Source organism: Neopsephotus bourkii, unplaced genomic scaffold, assembly GCF_033783945.1.
Source record: "Neopsephotus bourkii isolate Nb327-2 ecotype Australia unplaced genomic scaffold, CSIRO-AGI_Nbou_v1 NB_395, whole genome shotgun sequence".
In the NCBI taxonomy this organism is placed as follows: domain Eukaryota; kingdom Metazoa; phylum Chordata; class Aves; order Psittaciformes; family Psittacidae; genus Neopsephotus; species Neopsephotus bourkii.
Genome location: NW_026900899.1, coordinates 1209 through 23040, shown reverse-complemented (window position 1 = coordinate 23040; position 21832 = coordinate 1209). Strand labels below are relative to the sequence as shown.

The 21832-nt window shown below is 57.9% G+C and overlaps 1 protein-coding gene and 1 long non-coding RNA gene across 6 annotated transcripts; one reads left to right on the top strand and one right to left on the bottom strand.

Moving 5' to 3' along the window:
• Window positions 1-2564: 2564 nt before the first annotated feature.
• LOC133210133 (pleckstrin homology domain-containing family B member 1-like) lies at window positions 2565-9707 on the top strand. Of its 4 annotated transcripts, none has more exons than XM_061349249.1 (7): window positions 2565-2659; window positions 3717-3782; window positions 4708-4860; window positions 5912-6014; window positions 7425-7464; window positions 9198-9303; window positions 9449-9707. In XM_061349249.1, exons 2-7 carry the CDS (start codon window positions 3746-3748, stop codon window positions 9583-9585), a joined length of 576 nt encoding a protein of 191 aa, XP_061205233.1. In that variant the 5' UTR covers window positions 2565-2659; window positions 3717-3745; the 3' UTR covers window positions 9586-9707. The 4 variants fall into 4 exon arrangements, with proteins under 4 accessions (XP_061205233.1, XP_061205236.1, XP_061205234.1 ...); XM_061349252.1 differs by having other exon boundaries at window positions 2592-2659; window positions 3720-3782; XM_061349250.1 differs by having other exon boundaries at window positions 2598-2688.
• Window positions 9708-11421: 1714 nt separating this feature from the next.
• Window positions 11422-11919, bottom strand: LOC133210132 (uncharacterized). Of its 2 annotated transcripts, none has more exons than XR_009724873.1 (3): window positions 11773-11919; window positions 11564-11646; window positions 11422-11500 (listed from the first exon to the last, which is right to left on the bottom strand). It is a non-coding gene; the product is annotated as an uncharacterized LOC133210132 (long non-coding RNA). The 2 variants fall into 2 exon arrangements; XR_009724872.1 differs by having other exon boundaries at window positions 11422-11479.
• Window positions 11920-21832: the final 9913 nt, after the last annotated feature.

Below are 21832 nucleotides of genomic sequence, written 5' to 3'. Positions count from 1 at the left end.
GAGCTGTAGGTTTTCCACCCCATGAAAATGTGCTGCTGTTTGGAACAGAGCATCTCTTTCTTCCCCTCTGCAGTGTGTCCTTTTGCTGCCAAGGAGACAAATTATGCAGGTCCTGTGGCAGAGCTCATGACAAGGTGGCAGAAAAGCTTCAAGAACCATTTGTACCAAACTATGGCATGCATCTACCTGCAGAGGGGAAGCCCGATACCAGTGAGTAACCCAAATTTCAGCCCAAATCCCTTCCTAATATTACCTCATTGCAGAACAAACTCTGTGCCCTGGCCCCTGACTGCCAAATGTGTGGCTCTGAAATGTTTAGGATGTTTTGTAGCTTGATAACGAGTGTGGAGGGATGCACAGAGCTGTGTGAGTGTGCCCTGACTGATGGGTACTTGCAGCTGAACTCCTGTGTAATCAATCTGTGTGCAGCTGGGGGAATTTAACTCACAGACTGTAGAATCTTAGGCTGGTTTGGGTTGAAGGGACCTTAAAGCTCCTCCAGCTCCAACCCCTGTCACAGGCAGGGACCCCTTCCACTGGAGCAGCTTGCTCCAAGCCCCTGTGTCCAACCTGGCCTTGAGCACTGCCAGGGATGGGGCAGCCACAGCTTCTCTGCTGCCATATGCTATAAACAACCTGAGGTGTACTTTAAGCAGTGTAACACCAGCCAGCACCAGCTCCCAAAGTTGTCTCAGCCCTGACTGGTTCCGGTGCTCATGTAGATCTGTGGGAAATGTGCCATTTCCTTCCCTGGGAAGTAAAAACAGCTTTGGGAGAGGCTCTGGGCTCCCACCTCAGGTTTATCTCAATGGGAACAATGCACAATGCTGCACAGTGCCCTCTGCATGCCCCACATCTGTGTATGGAGAGCTCTAAAATAGCTGTGCCTTGCTGGCCCTTATTTTCATAGAATCATAGAATCACAGACCGGTTTGGGTTGGAAGGGACCTTAAAGCTCCTCCAGCTCCAACCCCTGCCACAGGCAGGGACCCCTTCCACTGGAGCAGCTTGCTCCAAGCCCCTGTGTCCAACCTGGCCTTGAGCACTGCCAGGGATGGGGCAGCCACAGCTTCTCTGGGCACCCTGTGCCAGCGCCTCAGCACCCTCACAGGGAAGAGCTTCTGCCTTATCTCCAACCTGAACTTCCCCTGTTTCAGTCTGAACCCATCACCCCTTGTCCTATCACTACAGTCCCTAATGAAGAGTCCCTCCCCAGCATCCTTGCAGCCCCCTTCACACACTGGAAGCTGCTCTGAGGTCTCCACGCAGCTTCTCTTCTCCAGGCTCAACAGCCCCAATGTTCTCAGCCTGGCTCCATACAGGAGCTGCTCCAGCCCCTGAGCATCCTCGTGGCCTCCTCTAGACTTGTTCCAACAGCTCCATGTCCTCCTTACATTGAGGACCCCAGAACTGCACCCAGTGCTCCAGGTGGGGTCTCAGCAGAGCAGAGATACAGAATCACTTCCTTTGATGTGATGCTCACACTTCTTCCTTTGGTGGAAGAAGAGCAGTGGATACAAGGGGATAGATGGTTCTTGGCTCTTGATGTCCCTGGATAATTCACTCTTGTGTTTTCCTCCCAGGCTGTGACTTCCAGATCTGCCTGAGACTGGCAGCAGACACTGGGATGTATCCCAGGCTCTCCTCCACTCCTAACTTCCCCTTGGTTTCTCTCCGAGCAGGTTTACCCATCTCTGTCAGGGTGAAGGGTTCCTGTCATGTGCAGCCACAGCTCCAGCCACTTTTCCAGCCCTGTGTCCTTTGAGCACGTGTGACATGAGCCCATCCATGTCCACAGCCAGGGGTAGTTTTGCTTTTAACTCCAGCAGGAGCCAGATCAAAGCTTGATTTGATCCCAAAGGAAAACTGACTCCACTCAGAAACTCAGGTCAGGTGAGCATTTACCTGGTTAAAATTGGGGTTGTTCCTTATTTATACTCCTGCCAGTGATATGCTCCTGATTCTACATCCAGCAAGAGCCCATTGGGATATTAAACAGCTCCTCAGAACCGCTCCCAGCACCAGCTGATGGTCATGGAATCAGAGACTGGTTTGCATTGGACGGGACCTTAGAGCTTAATCAGCTCCAACCCCTACCACGGACAGGGACCCCTTCCACTGGAGCAGCTTGCTCCAAGCCCCTGTGTCCAACCTAATCCTGTATCCCCCAAGCATCTCATATCCCTGGTCCCTCTCCTGTGTGAAGCAGGAAACCCCATGGCACCCCCTCACCTCCCCGTGCATGGCTCTGGGGCTCCTGTTTGGGCTGAACCCTCCCAAAGCTTCTGCCTCCACCGTGTGGCTTAATTGCAGCCCCCATAGTCCCGCTTCATCCCTCGGCTTCTCCCAACCGCGCTCCATCTCCGGAGGAAAAGGGGGGCTCAGGGGGCTTGGAGGCGCTGCATCCTCAGCGGGTCAGGTCTGCACCAACCGGGGCCATCACCAGCCCGGCCGCGGGTGCGCGGGGCATCGCTTTTTGGGGATGAATGGGTGAAAAGCGCCATTTCCCTCTGGCCGGCACCTGAGGATGCTTCCACCGCCTCTGCCGGTACCGGACTACAGCTCCCGGCGCGCAGTGCGGGCGGGCAGCGCCGGGCAGCGGGAGCGGAGCTCAGCGCAGCGCTGCCCGCAACGGGACCTGCCGAGCGGCTTCCTCCCGGTGAGGATCCGGGGCTGGGGGGGTCCCGGGTGGGAATGAGGGGGGGCGAGCACTGGGAACGGCGGGGAAAGGGATGGGGGGTACGGGGATGGGGGTACGGGGATGGGGGTACTTGGGGAGTGAGGGTACCGGGGAGTACCAGAGGGATGGAGAAAGGGGGTCGCCCAAAACGTGGGTATAAGGCAGGGGGGTACCAGGGGATGTGGGTACCAGGGAATGTGGGACAATTGGATATGGGTACCAGGGGATGTGGGACAAGGGGATGTGGGATGAGGGCACTAAATGGGGATACCGTATCTGCAAATACAGGGGGATGCAGGTGCCAGGGGAATGTGGGTGCTGAGGGATGGGGATACCAAGGGATGGGGTACCTGGGGGGTGTGAGGACAGGAGGGTGATGGTGCCAGGGGATGGGGGTACCCAGAGGCCATAATTTTGGGAGGACATGGGTACCAGGGGCATATGAGATGCAGGTACCAGGGCTGAGGATGCCAGGGGAACATGTGTATCCAAGGAGCTGGGTGCTGGGTAACACAGGTACAGAGGCACTTGGTGGGGGGGGGGGGATGTCTGAGCCTTGTTGTGCGCCCTAAACCAGGAGGGGACCCAGCCAGGCAGTGCTGGATCGATCCTGGGATGCCAGGGTGCTGGGGTCCCTGGTTTATGGGTGCCATGTCCAGGGGACAGCACCCTGGGGTGCTGGCTCTGCTTGGGGACCCGGGGCCATGGTTTGCCATGGAAAGTTACTGGGGCTGTGGGGAGTTGCAGCCTGTTTCATACATGGCCTGGATTTCCCCCTTTACCTCCACGGGATGATAATCCCTAAATCCCAATGAGATTAATGACAGAGAGAAAGGTGCTGGAGTTCCTCCCCCCCACACACACATCTCCCGCAGGATGAAATCCCACGTCTGTCCCTAACCCCGATTAACCCATGGCACAGCTCATCCCCCCCCAAAACCCAGGAGCACCATGGAGCTGTGGGGAGGGGAAAGAAGGGAAAGGAGCTGGAGCTGAACAGGGAGCTGCTGTTCTAACCCCATTATTTCTCCTATAGCAGCAGGTCCGGAAACTCCTCCCGCAGCCATGGCGCTGGTGAAGAGCGGTTGGCTTTGGCGGCAGAGTGAGTACAACCCTTGAGCATCCCATGTTGGGAGCCCCCCATGTAACACCTGGAGAGGTTTGGGCTATGGAATGCCAGGAGGAAGGATGTAGGGGGGGGACAACACCCCCCATCCCTGGTGCTTAATCCACAGCAGCGAGGGAATCATGGCTCAGCCGCCTGGGGGTTTATGTAAGCGCAGAGCGGGGCCGTCTGCCATGCAAACAGATGCTCAGCTCCATGGCCAGGGCTGGATCTGCTCCCGCACACAGTGGGGCAGCACCAGGACATCCTGATGGCTCTTCCTGGCAGCCCCATCTCACTTAAAGCCACCTGGTCACACTGCCCCAGCTCCTGGTGCCAGGGATGGGTGTCCTGCGGGATGCAGCGGCTCTTGGATGGGGTGCTGGCATCCAACCGCAGATGAAGGGGATGGTGTTGGGCCTCACGGGGGTCTTTTCCCTCTTATCCCCCTGTTTAGAGGTGCTGGAGAGGGGAATATCTTGGTTCAGTGAAGTCTTCCTACAGTTTTTTCAGCTGCCTAACCCAGTGGAGTGCTACACGATTCAATAGGGTAACCTGAGATGCCTTTAAAAAGAGGTTGCATCAACTTGAGACATTACTGAATTCAACTAGTGCAAAATACTAAGGAGGCATGTAGGTGGTAATGAGTTTGTCCTATGCTCTTCAAATATTTGCTATTGTACCTTCTTGAAAGCCTCTTTTATTTGTATTAAACGTCCAAATGCCATAACTTTTATATATGGCCACAGTTGTGGTCAATGGCTCAGTGTCCGAGTGGAAGCCTCAGGGACTGGTATTGGGACCAGTGCTGTTCAGCTTGATCTAGTTCAAGATGTCCCTGCTCATTGCAGGGGGTTTGGACTAGAGGACCTCTGAAGGTCCCTTCCAGCCCAAGCTATTCTATGCTTCCCCATCCCTCCAGGCTCCATCCTGCGCCGCTGGAAGAGGAACTGGTTCGTGCTGTACCTGGATGGCAGCTTGGTGTACTACCATGATGAGACACAGCGTGACATGGACGGACGGATCCACATCAAGTACAGCTGCAGGGACGTGAGGACCGGCCGGGAGTGCAGAGGTGAGCAGAGACCCAAGGTCCTCAAACCCACCCCATGGAGGGGTCTCTGTGGGGCTGTAACCATTTAAACGATGCTCTGATTGTACTTGCACACGTCCTAACAATCCAGGCTGCCTCATTCACCCCTTGCTAGCTCCCAGCCAGCACCAGAAAGATGCACATTGCATCTTCTGTTGTGTTTCCATGGGGAATCATGGAATGGGTTGGTTGAAGGGACCTTAAAGCTCCTCCAGCTCCAACCCATGCCATGGGCAGGGACCCCTTCCCACTGGAGCAGCTTGCTCCAAGCCCCTGTGTCCAACCTGGCCTTGAGCACTGCCAGGGATGGGGCAGCCACAGCTTCTCTGGGCATCTCAGCACCCTCCCAAGGAAAAGCTTCATCCTAGTGAAGAAGAAGGAAGGAAGGAAGGGATGAAAGGGAACCTCTCCTCCTGGTTTGTGCCTGTTCTGAGCACCATCCCACAGCCCTCCCATTGCTGTCTAGCACAAACAAGCAGAACAAAGCAGCAGCTCAGCTCAGCCTCAGCAGCCCACGGCCTGCTCACAAAGCGCCTTTCTTGGGCTCTGAGTGGCAGTGGCAGCTCTGGGATGCAGCACTGGGAGCAGGCACCCAAAGGGTCCCACTCTCCAGAGGGTCCCACCAAGCTTTGGGAATGGGGGAAGATGAAGAAACCTCATAGTTCTATGCAATTGGGATGCTTGCACACTCAGAGGCAGCACAGCTCAGCCTCCTGGCCTCTGATTTGGGGCAATTATCTGCATTTCCATTTGCTTTCTGCTATGGGGGTGGAGGTTTCTGCTTGTCAGCTCTGAGCTCCTGTTGGCTTTTAACCATTGAGATCCCAGCTGGGATCACAATCCCTTTGAGATTGCCTTCCAAGTGGAGCTGGAGCCTGAATTAAACCCGAGTTATAAGGGTGGTCCAGAATGGTTCCATCCTTTAGCAGCACACAGAGGGGTGATTTGGAGCCCGGCCTCTCCCGAGGGGTGGATGGGGAGGGACTTGGGTACCGCTATCACTGAGGCTGGATCCTGCCCCTTCCCTTTCCAGACGTGCAGCCGCCCGAGGGGAAGAGCCGCGACTGCCTCCTGATGGTTGTGCTGCGGGACGGCTCCAAGACCACGCTGTGCGCAGAGAGCGAGGACGATGCTGTGTAAGCACTGAAACCCCTTCAGTGGCTTTGGCATCGGAGTCAGAGTCACAGACTGGTGTGGGCTGAAGGGACCTGAAAGCTCCTCCAGTTCCAAACCCACTGCCATGGGCAGGGACCCCTTCCACTGGAGCAGCTTGCTCCAAGCCCCTGTGTCCAACCTGGCCTTGAGCACTGCCAGGGATGGGGCAGCCACAGCTTCTCTGGGCACCATGTGCCAGCGCCTCAGCACCCTCACAGGGAAGAGCTTCTGCCTAAGAGCTCAGCTCAGTCTCCCCTCGGGCAGGTTCAAGCCATTCCCCTTGGCCTGTCCCTACAGGCCCTTGTCCCAAGCCCCTCTCCAGCTTTCCTGCAGCCCCTTTAGGCACTGGAGCTGCTCTAAGGTCTCCCCATAGCACAGCAGAGGGGCAGGATCCCCTCCCTGAGCTGCTGCTCACGCTCTGGGGGTGCAGCCCAGCACACGGGGGGGTTCTGGGCTCAAGCACACTAAAGCTGGACCATATCCAATCTGTCATCCCTTCAATCCAAGCATGGAAAGGGCCCCATCCCAATCCCACCCCAGGGCTCAATCCACACGAGCCCCTGTTCTCTCGCACATCCACATTCACTGACAGGGCAATGGGCACAGACTGGGGGCTGTTGGGTTTCCCACTGAATGACTTAGAGCCACGCTGGGTATTGTGAAGCCCTTGGCCTCCTGCAGGGTGGGTTTTCCTCATGGATGAGCAATCACCTCTTGGCCAGGTTGAGGATCACTGGGGAGGGGGTTTCATTGGCATTTGGTGATCAACAGTGTGAATGTGATGTCCTCATGGGCTGCAGGCTGTGCCCAGGAGGGGGAAAGAGCCACTTTCAGCACCGTTCCCCTTCCATTCCTCTCTACAAAGCTTCATTTCTGTTCATTTCTATACAAATGAAGCATTTTTGATAAAAACAGATTTAGATTTATATATGAAAATACAGAAAATAAAGGAGGAAGCTTTCAGCTGAACTTAGATAGAGGGAGATGTTCAGCTGTGGCCAAGCTGAGCTTAATTGAGCTTGATCCCAGTTGAAAGGAAAATCATCCATTTCCCACTTTTCCCCTCAATTTAGGTGTCACATTCCCACCTGCCCTTGTTCCAGGGACAGGGTTTAACCCTGTGCCCATCCCCGTGGTGTTGGGTAGTGGGGAGACCTCAGAGCAGCTTCCAGTGTCTGAAGGGGGCTATAAGGATGCTGGGGAGGGCTCTTCATCAAGGACTGCAGTGATAGGACAAGGGGTGATGGGTTCACACTGAAACAGGGGGAGTTCAGGTTGGAGATAAGGAAGAAGCTCCTGGGACTGGATGAGCTCTGAGGTCCTTTCCAACCCAAACCCCGCTGTGATCCTGTTCTCTCATTCTAACCCCGGCCCCTCTGTTCCATTCACAGTGCCTGGAAGATGGCCGTGCTGGAGGCTAAATCCACCCCGGTGAGGCTCCATCCCAGCCTGGGCTCCGGGCAGGATGTGGGACAAGATCCCAGCCAATCCCAGCATCCCCTCCCCGAGCCCCTGTGCCTGTGGGCATCCTCAGGGAATCCCACAGAGCCAGGCAGGAAAAGCAGGAGGCAGCACTGGTGACCTTGGCCTCCTTAAGATGCTCAGGGGTGATGTGCAGGGCCAAGGTGACAAACAGGGCACAACTGAAGGGGACAGGGGCAGGGTTAAGGGGAATGGGGGCAAAGCTATAGGGTCAGCAGGCCCAGAGGGGTGTGGGGACACAGTGCTGAGGGGGCACAGCTGAGGTGACAGGGAAGGGGTAGAGGATGGGGAAGAGATACAGGAATGGGAGCAGAGTTAAGGGAATGGGGGCACAGGCTCATGGGGACACAAGGTGCTGGGGGACACAGCGAAGGGGATGGGGACAGGATTTAAGGTGCCAGGGGCAGGATTAAGGTACTAGGGACAGGGTTAAGGTGCCAGGGGCAGGGTTAAGGTGCCAGGGGCAGGGTTGAGGTGCCAGGGGCAGGGTTAAGGTACCAGGGGCAGGGTTAAGGTACCAGGGGCAGGGTTAAGGTATCAGGGGCTGGGTTAAGGTGCCAGGGGCAGGGTTAAGGTGTAAGGGGCAGGGTTAAGGTGCCAGGAGCAGGGTTAAGGTATCAGGAGCAGGGTTAAGGTATCAGGGGCAGGGTTAAGGTGCCAGGGGCAGGGTTAAGGTACCAGGAGCAGGGTTAAGGTGTAAGGGGCAGGGTTAAGGTGCCAGGGGCAGGGTTAAGGTACCAGGGGCAGGGTTAAGGTACCAGGAGCAGGGTTAAGGTACCAGGGGCAGGGTTAAGGTGGAAGGGGCAGGGTTAAGGTACCAGGGGCAGGGTTAAGGTACCAGGGGCAGGGTTAAGGTGCCAGGGGCAGGGTTAAGGTGGCAGGGGCAGGGTTAAGGTACCAGGGGCAGGGTTAAGGTACCAGGGGCAGGTTTAAGGTGCCAGAGGCAGGGTTAAGGTACCAGGGGCAGGGTTAAGGTACCAGGGGCAGGGTTAAGGTGCCAGAGGCAGGGTTAAGGTGCCAGGGGCAGGGTTAAGGTACCAGGGGCAGGTTTAAGGTACCAGGGGCAGGGTTAAGGTACCAGGGGCAGGGTTAAGCTGATGGAGGCAGGGTTAAGGTGCCAGGGGCAGGGTTAAGGTACCAGGGGCAGGGTTAAGCTGATGGAGGCAGGGTTAAGGTGCCAGGGGCAGGGTTAAGGTACCAGGGGCAGGGTTAAGCTGATGGAGGCAGGGTTAAGGTGCCAGGGGCAGGGTTAAGGTACCAGGGGCAGGGTTAAGCTGATGGAGGCAGGGTTAAGGTGCCAGGGGCAGGGTTAAGGTACCAGGGGCAGGGTTAAGCTGATGGAGGCAGGGTTAAGGTGCCAGGGGCAGGGTTAAGGTACCAGGGGCAGGGTTAAGCTGATGGAGGCAGGGTTAAGGTGCCAGGGGCAGGGTTAAGGTACCAGGGGCAGGGTTAAGCTGATGGAGGCAGGGTTAAGGTGGCAGGGGCAGGGTTAAGGTACCAGAGGCAGGGTTAAGGTGCCAGGGGCAGGGTTAAGGTGTCAGGGGCAGGGTTAAGGTGCCAAGGGCAGGGTTAAGGTGCCAGGCGCCCAAACAAGTGATTCAGGTGCCCCCCCCACACTGATGGGGGAAACTGAGGCAGTGACAGGGGCAGAGCCCCCCCTACCCCTCACCCCCCCTCTCCAGGTTCACGTCTATGACCCCTATGACGATGACTACTACCAGACAGTGCCCCTCGACTCCCACCAGGCCGCCTACATCAGCTCCGGCCACTACGGCCCCCAGCATGGAGGTGGGTACCCCCATCCCCATCCCACCATAGCCTCCCATTGAGGCTTCATTGGGGTGGCCCAGAACGGGGCCTCCCCATCCCCATCCCCACCCCAGTGGCACCATGGGGAGGGCCCGTGGGGTGATGTCCCCCTCTTGCCTTGCAGCTCCGGGGGTGACCCACGTCATCGTGCGCGAGGATCCCTACCGGGTCTCTGGGGACCAGATGGCGCTGGGGCTGCTGGCGGGGGCCGCCACTGGTGCTGCCCTGGGCTCCTTCATGTGGATGCCCTGCTGGTTTTAGCAGCCTCCCCCCGCAGGATGTGACCCCCAGCAGGTCCCTCTGGCACCTCCCCAGCCTGGTTTAACTCCCCCCTGCCTTGGGACACACCTGGAGCAGCCTGCGCGGAACCCCTGACCTGCTGGGGACAGAGCCCCAGACCCATCCCATATCCCATTCCCAAACCCATCCCATTCCCAGCCCCAAACCTATCCCATATCCCAGCCCCAAACCCATCCCATATCCCATTCCCATTCCCAAACCTATCCCATTCCTGGCCCCAAACCCATCCCGTATCCCATTCCCAGCCCCAAACCCATCCCATTCCCATTCCCAAACCCATCCCATATCCCATTCCCAGCTCAAACCCACCCCATATCCCATTCCCAGCCCCAAACCCATCCCATACCCCATTCCCAGCCCCAAACCCATCCCATATCCCATTCCCAAACCCATGCCATATACCATTCCCGGCACTAAACCCATTCCATATCCCATTCCCAGCACTAAACCTATCCCATATCCCATTCCCAAACCCATCCCATATCCCATTCCCAGCCCCAAACCCATCCCATATCCCATTCCCAAACCCTTCCCATATCCCATTCCCAGCCCCAAACCCATCCTATATCCCATTCCCAAATCCATCCCATATCCCATTCTTGGCCTCAAACCTATCCCATATCCAATTTCCAGCCCTAAACCCATCCCATATCCCATTCCCAAACCCTTCCCATATCCCATTCCCAGCCCCAAACCCATCCCATATCCCATTCCCAAACCCATCCCATATCCCATTCCCGGCCCCAAACCCATCCCGTATCCCATTCCCAAACCCATCCCATATCCCAACCCCAAGCCCAAACCCATCCCGTATCCCATTCTCAGCCCCAACCCCCCCCATATCCCTCTCCCAGTCCCAACCCCATCCCGTATCCCGCTTCCAGCCCCACATCCTGCTCCCAGCTCCAGCTTGTGCATTAAACAACCCCCGTGTGCTACAGAACCCCCACCCCAGGACCCCACAGCGCCCGGTTCCCATTGCCAAGGGCACGGGGGGGGGCACAGAATGTGTCCCATGCCCCCCACAGAACGGGCTCAGTTCCGCATCCCAAACCCTGCAGGGAGCTGGAGGGGGAAAGAGCGCGAGCAGCAGGGTGAGGGAGGGGATCCTGCCCCTCTGCTCGGCACTGGGGAGACCCCCCCTGCAGCACTGGGGGCAGCTCTGGGGTCCTCAGCATAAAAAGGACACGGAGCTCTTGGAGCAAGTCCAGAGGAGGCCACGAGGATGCTCAAGGGCTGGAGCAGCTCCTGTATGGAGCCAGGCTGAGAACATTGGGGCTGTTGAGCCTGGAGAAGAGAAGCTGCGTGGAGACCTCAGAGCAGCTTCCAGTGTCTGAAGGGGGCCTATAGGGATGCTGGGGAGGGACTCTTCATTAGGGACTGCAGTGATAGGACAAGGGGTGATGGGTTCAGACTGAAACAGGGGGAGTTTAGATTGGAGATAAGGAGGAAATTCTTCCCTGTGAGGGTGCTGAGGCACTGGAATGGGTGCCCAGGGAGGTTGTGAATGCTCCATCCCTGGCAGTGTTCAAGGCCAGGTTGGACAGAGCCTTGGGTGCCATGGTTTAGAGCGAGGTGTCCCTGCCCATGGCAGGGGGTTGGAACTGGATGATCTCAAGGTCCTTTCCAACCCAAACCATTCCATGATTCTATGATTTGGAGCCAGGGAGGTACCTGGGAAGGGGATGTGGGTTCAGCAGCCCCAGCTGGGCCCAGCAAAGCCAATGGCCCAGCAGGGAACTGGGGCTGTGCTGGGGAGGGAGCAGGCACTGGAGTGGGAATTGGCAGGAGAGGCAGCCCCTGGGCTGCTCAAGGTGGGAATTGTGGCTGAATCCTGGGGAATGGGGGTTGAACCCTTCGGAATTGGGGCCAAACCCTTGGGAATGGGAGTGAAACCCTTGGGAATTGGGGCTAAACCGTTGGGAATGGGAGTTAAAACCTTGGGAATTGGGGCTAAACCCTTGGGAATTGGGGTTAAACCCTTGGGAATTGGGGCTAAACCCTTGGGAATAGGAGTTAAACCTTTGGGAATTGGGGCTAAACCCTTGGGAATAGGAGTTAAACCCTTGGGAACTGGGGCCAAATCCTTGGGAATAGGAGTTAAACCCTTGGGAATTGGGCTTGAACCCTTGGGAATTAAGGCTAAACCCTTGGGAATAGAAGTTAAACCCTTGGGAATTGGGGTTAAACCCTTGGGAATTGGGACTATACCCCTGGGAATTAGGGCTAAACCTCTGGGAATTGGAACTAAACCCTTGGGAACTGGAGCCAAAGGCCTGGGAATGGGGGCTAAACCCCTGGAAACTGGAGCTAAGCCTATGGGAATGGGGGGTAAACCCTTAGGAATAGGGTTGGGAAGGGCCCATGGAACACGGGAGCTTCCCAAGCAGTTGCTGCGGGAGGGACAGGCAGGATCCCAGCCTCTGTTCATCCTGGGGGTGGGAGGGGAAGGAATCCCTGGGGACAAGAGCGGTTTCCTTGAGACCCTTCCCGGCAGCCGGGCTGGGGTCAGGGGTTTGGGAAGCAGGGATTTGGGATGGAGGGGGGGCACAGAGTCCCTCGGGGTGGCTGGAGGGGACAGGGACGTGCAGTGGGAATTGATGCAGTGGGAATTGGGAATCAGTGCAGTGGGAATTGGTGCATTGGGAATTGGGAATCGGTTCATTAGGAATCGGTGCGTTGGGAATCACTGCTGTGGGAATCGGTGCAGTGGGAATTGGGAATCAGTGCAGTGGGAATCAGTGCATTGGGAATCGCATTGGGAATCGGTGCATCAGGAATCAGTGCAGTAGGAATCGGTCCATTGGGAATCGGTGCAGTGGGAATTGGGAATCAGTGCAGTGGGAATCGGTGCATTGGGAATTGCATTGGGAATTGGGAATCAGTGCAGTGGGAATCAGTGCATTGGGAATCGCATTGGGAATCTGTGCATCAGGAATCAGTGCAGTAGGAATCGGTCCATTGGGAATCGGTGCATTGGGAATCAGGAATCAGTGCAGTGGGAATCGGTCCATTGGGAATTGGTGCAGTGGGAATCAGTGCAGTCGGAATCGGTGCAGTGGGAATCGGGAATCAGTGCAGTGGGAATCGGTCCATTGGGAATCGGTGCAGTGGGAATTGGGAATCAGTGCAGTGGGAATCAGTGCATTGGGAATCGCATTGGGAATCAGTGCGTCAGGAATCAGTGCAGTGGGAATCAGTCCATTGGGAATCAGTGCGTCGGGAATTGGGAATCGGTGCATCGGGAATCGGTGCATCGGGAATCAGTTCCCTGGGAATCAGTGGGTGGAGGGGGCAGAGGCCCCGCTGCCAGCATCACCTCTGAGCCAGGATTTCATCCATCGATTCCAAACATCGGGAATTCCAATGAAACCCCATGGCTGCATTGGAAACCCCAACAAACCCCAATGACGGCAGCGCCCGGCCCGCTCTCACCATCACAGCCCGGATGGGTTCATCCCAGTGCCTGGCATGGGATCCAGGTATCCCAAACTCCATCCTCATCCCGCTCCCTGCAGCCCCGTTTGGAGAGGGAAAACGTGGAAAACCAAAGCTCTGCACGTTAATAAAGGCAGCAGAAAAGGAGCCCCGGTCAATGGGTGAGGGAGGATGGGGCAGGCGCTTCCCAAGGGATCTCCGGGCTTGGTCCCGCTCCCCATGGGAGCTGTGCGGGTGTCCCCAGCTCCCATCCCCTTCTCCTCCCTCCCTGTCCATCGGGAGCAGCTCCAGGGCAGGGATGAGCCCCTGGAAGCCTCAAAGCCACCCAAAGAGGGCCCTGATGGGATGGAGCAGGGGGGAACCCCTGGTGCTGCAGACCCAGGGAGAGCGGCTCCTTCCCTTCCAATCCCAAATCCAGACCCCGTGGGATGAGCCGGCCCCATTCGGGAAGGGACCGGTGTGTGAGGGTCCCTGCAGGTTCGGGTGGCTCAAGAGCATCCCCACGGCCTCGCCACTCCCATCTGTGCTCCACCATCAGATCCACCCAAACGTGTCCCTCAGGAGCAGGGGGCTCCTTGCAGGATGGTCCCAGCCCTGGTCCCAATGGAGCTACAGCTGCTCCCTGTGTGTGGCTGGGGACTTGTGAGGGCATTGGGGTGGAGGGAGGGATGCAGGGAGGGAGGGAAGGAGGAAAGGAGGGATGCAGGGAGGGATGCAGGGAGGGATGGAAGGAGGGATGGAGGGAGGGATGGAGGGAGGGATGGAAGGAGGGATGGAGGGAGGGATGAATAGGGATGGAATGGAGGGAGGGAGGGATAGAGGGATGGAAGGAGGGATGGGAGGGATGGAAAGAGGGATGGAAGGAGGGACTGAAGGAGGGATGGAAGGAGAATGCAAGGAGGGATGGAAGGAGGGAATGGAAGGAGGGATGGAGGGAGGGACGGAAGGAAGGATGGATGGATGATGGATGGAGGATGGAGGGAGGGATGGATGGATGGATGGATGGATGGATGGACGGAGGGATGGAAGGAGGGAGAGACGGAAGGAGAGATGTAAGGATGAATGGAGGGATAAATGGAGGAAGGGGGGGTGAATGGAGGAAGGAATGGATGGATGGATGGAGGGAGAGAGGGAGGGAGGGAGGAAGGGAGGGAGGGAGGGAAGAGAGATGTAAGGATGAATGGAGGGATGAATGGAGGATGGGATGAATGGAGGGGGGGTGGATGGAGAGAGGAAGGGATGGATGGAGGGAGAGATGAATGGATGGAGGAATGAATGGATGGATGGATGGAGGGAGAGATGAATGGATGGAGGGAGGGATGGAAGGAGGGAGGAATGAAGGGATGGCATCCATCACCTTCCATGACCAATCAACCCTCTCGGTTGATACGGGTGTGTTGGCCGTTGTCCATCCGGATTTCTCCAAGGTTTTCCATCTGGTTTCCTATAGCCTCATCCTAGGGACATGGATGTGCCATGGCCTTGACGAGTGGTCCATGTAGTGGTGGGGGGGGGAACTGGCCAATCAGCAGCACCCTGACTGGGACCTGGCACTGCTGGGGTGCGCCAGGGCCCAATCCTGTTCAAGGTCTCCCATGAGTGACCTGGGTGATGGGATCAAGCGTTCCCTATGGGGTCTGCCGATGGCACCAAACTGAGTGGGGACGTGCTCAGGACACAGGGCTTGGAGCAATGGTGTTGGGAACCGGAGGAGCTTTAAGCTGCCTTCATCCCAACCCATTCCATCATTCCATGCTCTGGGAAAAGCTGGAGTTTTCCCTGCACAAGCCCATCTCCGGCACCTGGGCCACCAGCAGCATTCCCCACACTGCAGATCCCAAAGGGGAGATGGAAACACTGGGATCGTTCACCTGGATGCTGCAGTGCTCCCGTGCCACATCCAGCCACTGGCCTGCAGGAGCCCCATTTCCCCCTTGCTCCCCATCCCTGTGGTACCTGCACATCCCAGGGCTGATCCCACCACGTGGGGCTGTGCTGGTCCCTTGAGGAGCCAGGGCCCCCAAGCGATGGGGTAAGGGCAGGAGGAGGGCAGCCAGACCCCCCCTTCACTGTGAGGAAGCCAAAGGAAGCAGTGATAACACATTCAAACCAATGTGGGGGCACAGAAACCAGCACCCCCCAAAGCACCCGGCTCGGGGTCTGCTCCACTCAGGCCTTCACCCAATGGAGGCTTCCCAGCAGCTCCCGGTGCCGATGGGAATGATGCTGAGCGGGAGCGGAGCAATGGGATGAGCCAAGCAACAGCAACTATGGGGGAGCTGCTCCATTCCCAACTCTGAGACCCAACAGCATCCTCCTCTCCCAGCGCTGAAGGCCCAAACGCTGCTCAAATCCCAGCACAGCTCCAAAGCAAGGAATAACGCGGTGGGATCCGTGTCAAGGAGGAGGCACAAGCGGTTACAGCCCCACAAACAGCCCTAGGGCATCAACCCTCGTGTGTCAGAGCAAAGGAAGCAGCTGGAGCGGCCGGAATCAAACCCTGCTTGTCTGGAAGTGAAGCATCACGGGTCATGGAGCACCAGGAATGTTGGGATCAAGCCTTGATCTCCCTCCCATCCCCTCTTCCTGAGGCCGGGTGAACATGGAGAAGGTCAGCGCTGGGAGCATCCATCCCTCCATCCATCCATCCATCCATCCAACCATCCATCCCTCCATCCATCCATCCACCCATCCATCCACCCATCCACCCATCCATCCATCCACCCATCCATCCCTCCATCCACCCATCCATCCATCCCTCCATCCATCCCTCCATCCATCCATCCATCCATCCCTCCCTCCATCCACCCATCCATCCATCCATCCCTCCATCCATCCCTCCATCCATCCATCCATCCATCCATCCCTCCAACCATCCATCCATCCATCCCTCCAACCATCCATCCATCCCTCCATCCATCCCTCCATCCATCCACCCATCCACCCATCCATCCCTCCATCCATCCATCCATCCCTCCATCCATCCCTCCATCCATCCAACCATCCATCCATCGCTCCATCCATCCATCCATCCCTCCCTCCATCCTTCCATCCCTCCATCCACCCATCCATCCATCCACCCATCCCTCCATCCATCCACGCCGCTTCCTGCCTCCTGCACTCCGGGTCTGAGGACGGGCAGCACCGTGGATGCTCTGGCAGAGGGGATGGAGGGTGATTTGACGCTTTAATTCGCATTAACTTTGAACTAACTTGGGAACAGGTCGGAAAGGGTGGAAAATCCACCGGGAAATCGCATCCCTCCTCACCCAGCTGCTGCCGTCAGCCCTGCCCCTGCTCCTCACGCAGTCACGGAAGGGTTGGGGTTGGAAAGGACCCCAAGCTCAGCCAGTTCCGACCTCATCCTGCAGGGAGCAGCTCTCGCCCCTGATTCAGCTCCTGAGGCCCCCGGGGATCCTCGGAGCCGTTGTCACATCCCCGCTACAGGAGGATCCCAAACACCTTCCGAAAGCCACGTTCCACCTTGGCACACGCTCCGGGGTGGGAGAAGGGGTGGAAAGGAGGGGGACAGAACGGATCCCTTCAGGGATCGATGCAAAGCCAGGCGCAGGCACTGCCAGGAGGAGGAGGAGCAGCACCGCGGATGGAAGAGGCTGCTCCCAACCACCGCAGGCAGCACAGGGACACGATCCCTGCTCATCGCGGCTGGCTCATGCCCAGCCTGGGAAAGGAGCTGCTGCAGCACCCTCAGCCCTCTCGCTGGGTGTTTGCTGGAGGCAGGATGGATGCGGTGCAGCCAGAGGATGGTGCTGGGGCTGCAGCAGCGCTGCGGGTGCTGCTCTAGGAGGATGCTGCTCTAGGAGGATGCTGCTCTAGGAGGATGCTGCTCTAGGAGGATGCTGTAGGTGCTGCTCTAAGGAGGATGCTGCGGGTGCTGCTCTAGGAGGATGCTGCTCAAGGAGGATGCTGCTCTAGGAGGATGCCGTAGGTGCTGCTCTAAGGAGGATGCTGTGGGTGCTCCTCTAGGAGGATGCTGCTCTAGGAGGATGCTGCGGGTGCTGCTCTAGGAGGATGCTGCTCTAGGAGGATGCTGCGGGTGCTGCTCTAGGAGGATGCTGCGGGTGCTGCTCTAGGAGGATGCTGCAGGTGCTGCTCTAGGAGGATGCTGTGGGTGCTGCTCTAGGAGGATGCTGCTCTAGGAGGATGCTGCAGGTGCTGCTCTAGGAGGATGCTGCGGGTGCTGCTCTAGGAGGATGCTGCTCTAGGAGGATGCTGCAGGTGCTGCTCTAGGAGGATGCTGCGGGTGCTGCTCTAGGAGGATGCTGCTCTAGGAGGATGCTGCTCTAGGAGGATGCTGCTCTAGGAGGATGCTGCTCTAGGAGGATGCTGCTCTAGGAGGATGCTGCGGGTGCTGCTCTAGGAGGAGGATGCGGGTGCTGCTCTAGGAGGATGCTGTGGGTGCTGCCCTAGGAGGATGCTGCTCTAGGAGGGTGCTGCGGGTGCTGCTCTAGGAGGATGCTGCGGGTGCTGCTCTAGGAGGGTGCTGCGGGTGCTGCTCTAGGAGGATGCTGCTCTAGGAGGAGGATGCGGGTGCTGCTCTAGGAGGATGCTGTGGGTGCTGCCCTAGGAGGATGCTGCGGGTGCTGCTCTAGGAGGATGCTGCTCTAGGAGGATGCTGCGGGTGCTGCTCTAGGAGGGTGCTGCGGGTGCTGCTCTAGGAGGATGCTGCTCTAGGAGGGTGCTGCGGGTGCTGCTCTAGGAGGATGCTGCTCTAGGAGGATGCTGCGGGTGCTGCTCTAGGAGGATGCTGTGGATGCTGCTCTAGGAGGATGCTGCGGGTGCTGCTCTAGGAGGATGCTGTGGGTGCTGCCCTAGGAGGATGCTGCTCTAGGAGGGTGCTGCGGGTGCTGCTCTAGGAGGATGCTGCGGGTGCTGCTCTAGGAGGATGCTGCGGGTGCTGCTCTAGGAGGATGCTGCTCTAGGAGGATGCTGCGGGTGCTGCTCTAGGAGGGTGCTGCGGGTGCTGCTCTAGGAGGATGCTGCTCTAGGAGGGTGCTGCGGGTGCTGCTCTAGGAGGATGCTGCTCTAGGAGGATGCTGCGGGTGCTGCTCTAGGAGGATGCTGCGGGTGCTGCTCAAGGAGGATGCTGCGGGTGCTGCTCTAGGAGGATGCTGTGGGTGCTGCCCTAGGAGGATGCTGCTCTAGGAGGGTGCTGCGGGTGCTGCTCTAGGAGGATGCTGCGGGTGCTGCTCTAGGAGGATGCTGCGGGTGCTGCTCAGGAGGATGCTGCGGGTGCTGCTCTAGGAGGATGCTGTGGGTGCTGCCCTAGGAGGATGCTGCTCTGAGGGTGCTGCGGGTGCTGCTCTAGGAGGATGCTGCGGGTGCTGCTCTAGGAGGATGCTGCGGGTGCTGCTCTAGGAGGATGCTGCTCTAGGAGGATGCTGCTCTAGGAGGGTGCTGCGGGTGCTGCTCTAGGAGGATGCTGCGGGTGCTGCTCTAGGAGGATGCTGCGGGTGCTGCTCTAGGAGGATGCTGCTCTAGGAGGATGCTCTAGGAGGATGCTGCGGGTGCTGCTCTAGGAGGGTGCTGCGGGTGCTGCTCTAGGAGGATGCTGCTCTAGGAGGATGCTGCGGGTGCTGCTCTAGGAGGATGCTGCTCTAGGAGGATGCTGCGGGTGCTGCTCTAGGAGGATGCTGTGGGTGCTGCCCTAGGAGGATGCTGCTCTAGGAGGGTGCTGCGGGTGCTGCTCTAGGAGGATGCTGCGGGTGCTGCTCTAGGAGGATGCTGCGGGTGCTGCTCTAGGAGGATGCTGCTCTAGGAGGATGCTGCGGGTGCTGCTCTAGGAGGATGCTGCTCTAGGAGGATGCTGTAGGTGCTGCTCTAGGAGGATGCTGCTCTAGGAGGATGCTGCTCTAGGAGGATGCTGCTCTAGGAGGATGCTGCGGGTGCTGCTCTAGGAGGATGCCGTAGGTGCTGCTCTAAGGAGGATGCTGTAGGTGCTGCTCTAGGAGGATGCTGCTCTAGGAGGATGCTGCTCTAGGAGGATGCTGTAGGTGCTGCTCTAGGAGGATGCTGCTCTAGGAGGATGCTGCGGGTGCTGCTCTAGGAGGATGCCGTAGGTGCTGCTCTAAGGAGGATGCTGTGGGTGCTGCTCTAGGAGGATGCTGCTCTAGGAGGATGCTGTGGATGCGGCTCCTCCAGCACAGCAGGATCCGGGATTGATCCCCCCAGTGGGGCAAGCCCCAGCACGAGGCAGGCTCTAATCCTGATGCTCCCTGTCTGGCTTTGGAGCTCAGCACAACCCAGGAAGGCTGGGAGCAGAGCTGGACCCGTGGGCACCCTCCTGATGGGGGTCCCCAGCCTGAGCCTTGCTCAGCACCTTCCCCACGGCTCAATCCAACCCCTTTTACAGGTGGGCTATTGGGATTCCTGTCTGTGAGGTGACAGCACTGAGGTTAATACCACAGCAACAGGGAGCAGGGAGGAGGAACCGAGACCATCACATTCCAGTGCTCCCCAGGGACACTAAGCCAGCCTGGACACAGGGGCTTGGAGCAAGCTGCTCCAGTGGAAGGGGCCCCTGCCTGTGGCAGGGGTTGGGACTGGAGGAGCTTTAAGGTCCCTTCAACCCAAACCAATTGGGATTCCATAGTTCCAACAGATCCATCCACAGCCAGAGGTGCAGGTGGTGTTTGCAGTGCTCCCATCTCCCAGGCACGAGCAATGGGAGGTCCTTGTGGTGACAGAACCCTTCTCCAAGTGAGCTCTCACCATCCAGCTGCTCCCGTGCCACCAACTCCAGCACATCTCCAGAGCTGCACGAGGATGCTCCAAGTTCCTTGCCTGTCTCTTTTCCCAACCCAACCAGGTTGGAAAAGCCCTTCAGGATCATCCAGTGCAACCGTTCCCATCAGTGCCAAGGCCACCACTGCCCCATGGCACTGAGGTCTCCATGGGGTGTGAACCCTTGCAGGGCCGGTGCCTGCAGCCCTGCCCTGGGCAGCCTGTTCCAATGCCTGAGCACCCTCTGGGACAGGAATTGCTCCTCAGCTCCATCTAAACCTGCCCTGGTGCAGCTTGAGGCCGGTTCCTCTTGTCCCATCCCTTGTTCCTTGGGAGCAGAGCCCAGCCCCTCCTGGCTCCATCCTCCTCTCAGGCACTTGGAGGCAGCCATCAGGTCCCCCCTGAGCCTTCTCCATGGCCTTGATGGTCCTTGCAAGAGGAGAGCTTCAACAAGTGACACACATTAAGCTGCTGGTGTCACCAAACCAGAACCAGTTCATTCCCTTAGGGCAACACTGGGTAAGTCCACCAAAGAGCATCTGCTCCTGGTACTCACCTCCCTGTCCCTGCCATCTCCACCGGGATGGAGGCTTAAGGAGGATGCTCCTCAAGGCAGATGGGGCTGGTCCAGAAGCCAAGGCAGTGGTGAGGCTGCACCGCTTCCCTTAGCCAAAGGGAAGGGAGGAAGCAGCTGGATTGAGGAGCGAGCTCTCCATCCTCATCCTCATCCTCGGCCCCGCTCAGCGGGCGCTGGCAGCAACAGCAGAGACGCTGTATGGAGCTGTTGGAACAAGCACACAACCCCATCACATCCCTCCCTTTGTCCTTAAAGCCTCCTCCTGCAGCGCCCTGACCCCCAGAGCAGAGCAAGCAGCAGGAAGGTGATGCCCTGGGCCCCACCAAGCTTGGATGGACTTAAACAGGCAGAGCTTCCAATGAGACAGGTATGGATTGAGTCCAAGCGCTAAGGAACTGGGGTGGTGTCGTCATCAAACAGAGCCGAGGTACCAGTGATACCCCACTGTGAACAGAAGGAACCTCCTTTTCCCCCTTACACAATGCCTTCAATGACTTGTTACCAACACACAGAAGGGATGTCATAGAATCATAGAATAGTTAGGGTTGGAAAGGACCTTAAGCTCATCCAGTTCCAACCCCCTGCCATGGGCAGGGACACCTCACACTAAACCATGGCACCCAAGGCTCTGTCCAACCTGGCCTTGAACACTGCCAGGGATGGAGCATTCACAGCCTCCCTGGGCACCCATTCCAGTGCCCCAGCACCCTAACAGGAAAGAATTTCCTCCTTAGATCCAATCTAAACTTCCCCTGTTTTAGTCTGAACCCATCACCCCTTGTCCTGTCACTACAGTCCCTAATGAAGAGTCCCTCCCCAGCATCCCTATAGGCCCCCTTCAGACACTGGAAGCTGCTCTGAGGTCTCCACGCAGTCCATGGAGCCAAACTCCAGGTGTGTAACACCACCAACCGGGCCAAGCTGCTCCTGTGCCCATGTTGGAAGTGGGTTTCCCTCTGGAGAGGATGGAGTCCTGGTGTCACGTTAAGCACTGGCAGCAAGGACGGTGCTGGACGTACCTGTGGGTCTCCGGGGTCTCGGTTCATCCTTGTTCCCGGGCTGAACATGGGCTCATGGCCACGGCTCCTTCATGTAATCACAGCCTCAAGAGGCCTTTGGATGGGACAGGCCCATTGGACAAACCTGCTCCTGGCCACGCAGGCTGCAGGGTCCTCAAGCAGCTCCAGGAGCTTAGCACATCCCTGGGATGCCCTAAGCCGGCTCCTTGCAAATCCAATGGGAAGGATGGCAAACAGAGGGGGTCAGAACCAAACCCAAGGATGCGCTCATGGGGAACGAGGACCAAAGGGGAAATAACCCCCCAAAGGGAACCAAAGTGGGAAAGCAGCGAAAGGAACGGGTTTGGCACCGCGGAGACCAGCACGGTGCAGGGAAAGTCCTTGGCAAAGAAAGAATGCTCCTCGGTCACAGATCATCGATGTTTATTTC

Bases quoted from the DNA above. Each gene is read 5' to 3' on its own strand.
- LOC133210133 (XM_061349249.1), top strand. From the start codon at position 3,746: ATGGCGCTGGTGAAGAGCGGTTGGCTTTGGCGGCAGA. The intron at 6,015-7,424 runs GTAAGCACTGAA...TTCCATTCACAG, and splicing joins GAGAGCGAGGACGATGCTGT to TGCCTGGAAGATGGCCGTGC. The intron at 7,465-9,197 runs GTGAGGCTCCAT...CCCCCTCTCCAG, and splicing joins TGGAGGCTAAATCCACCCCG to GTTCACGTCTATGACCCCTA.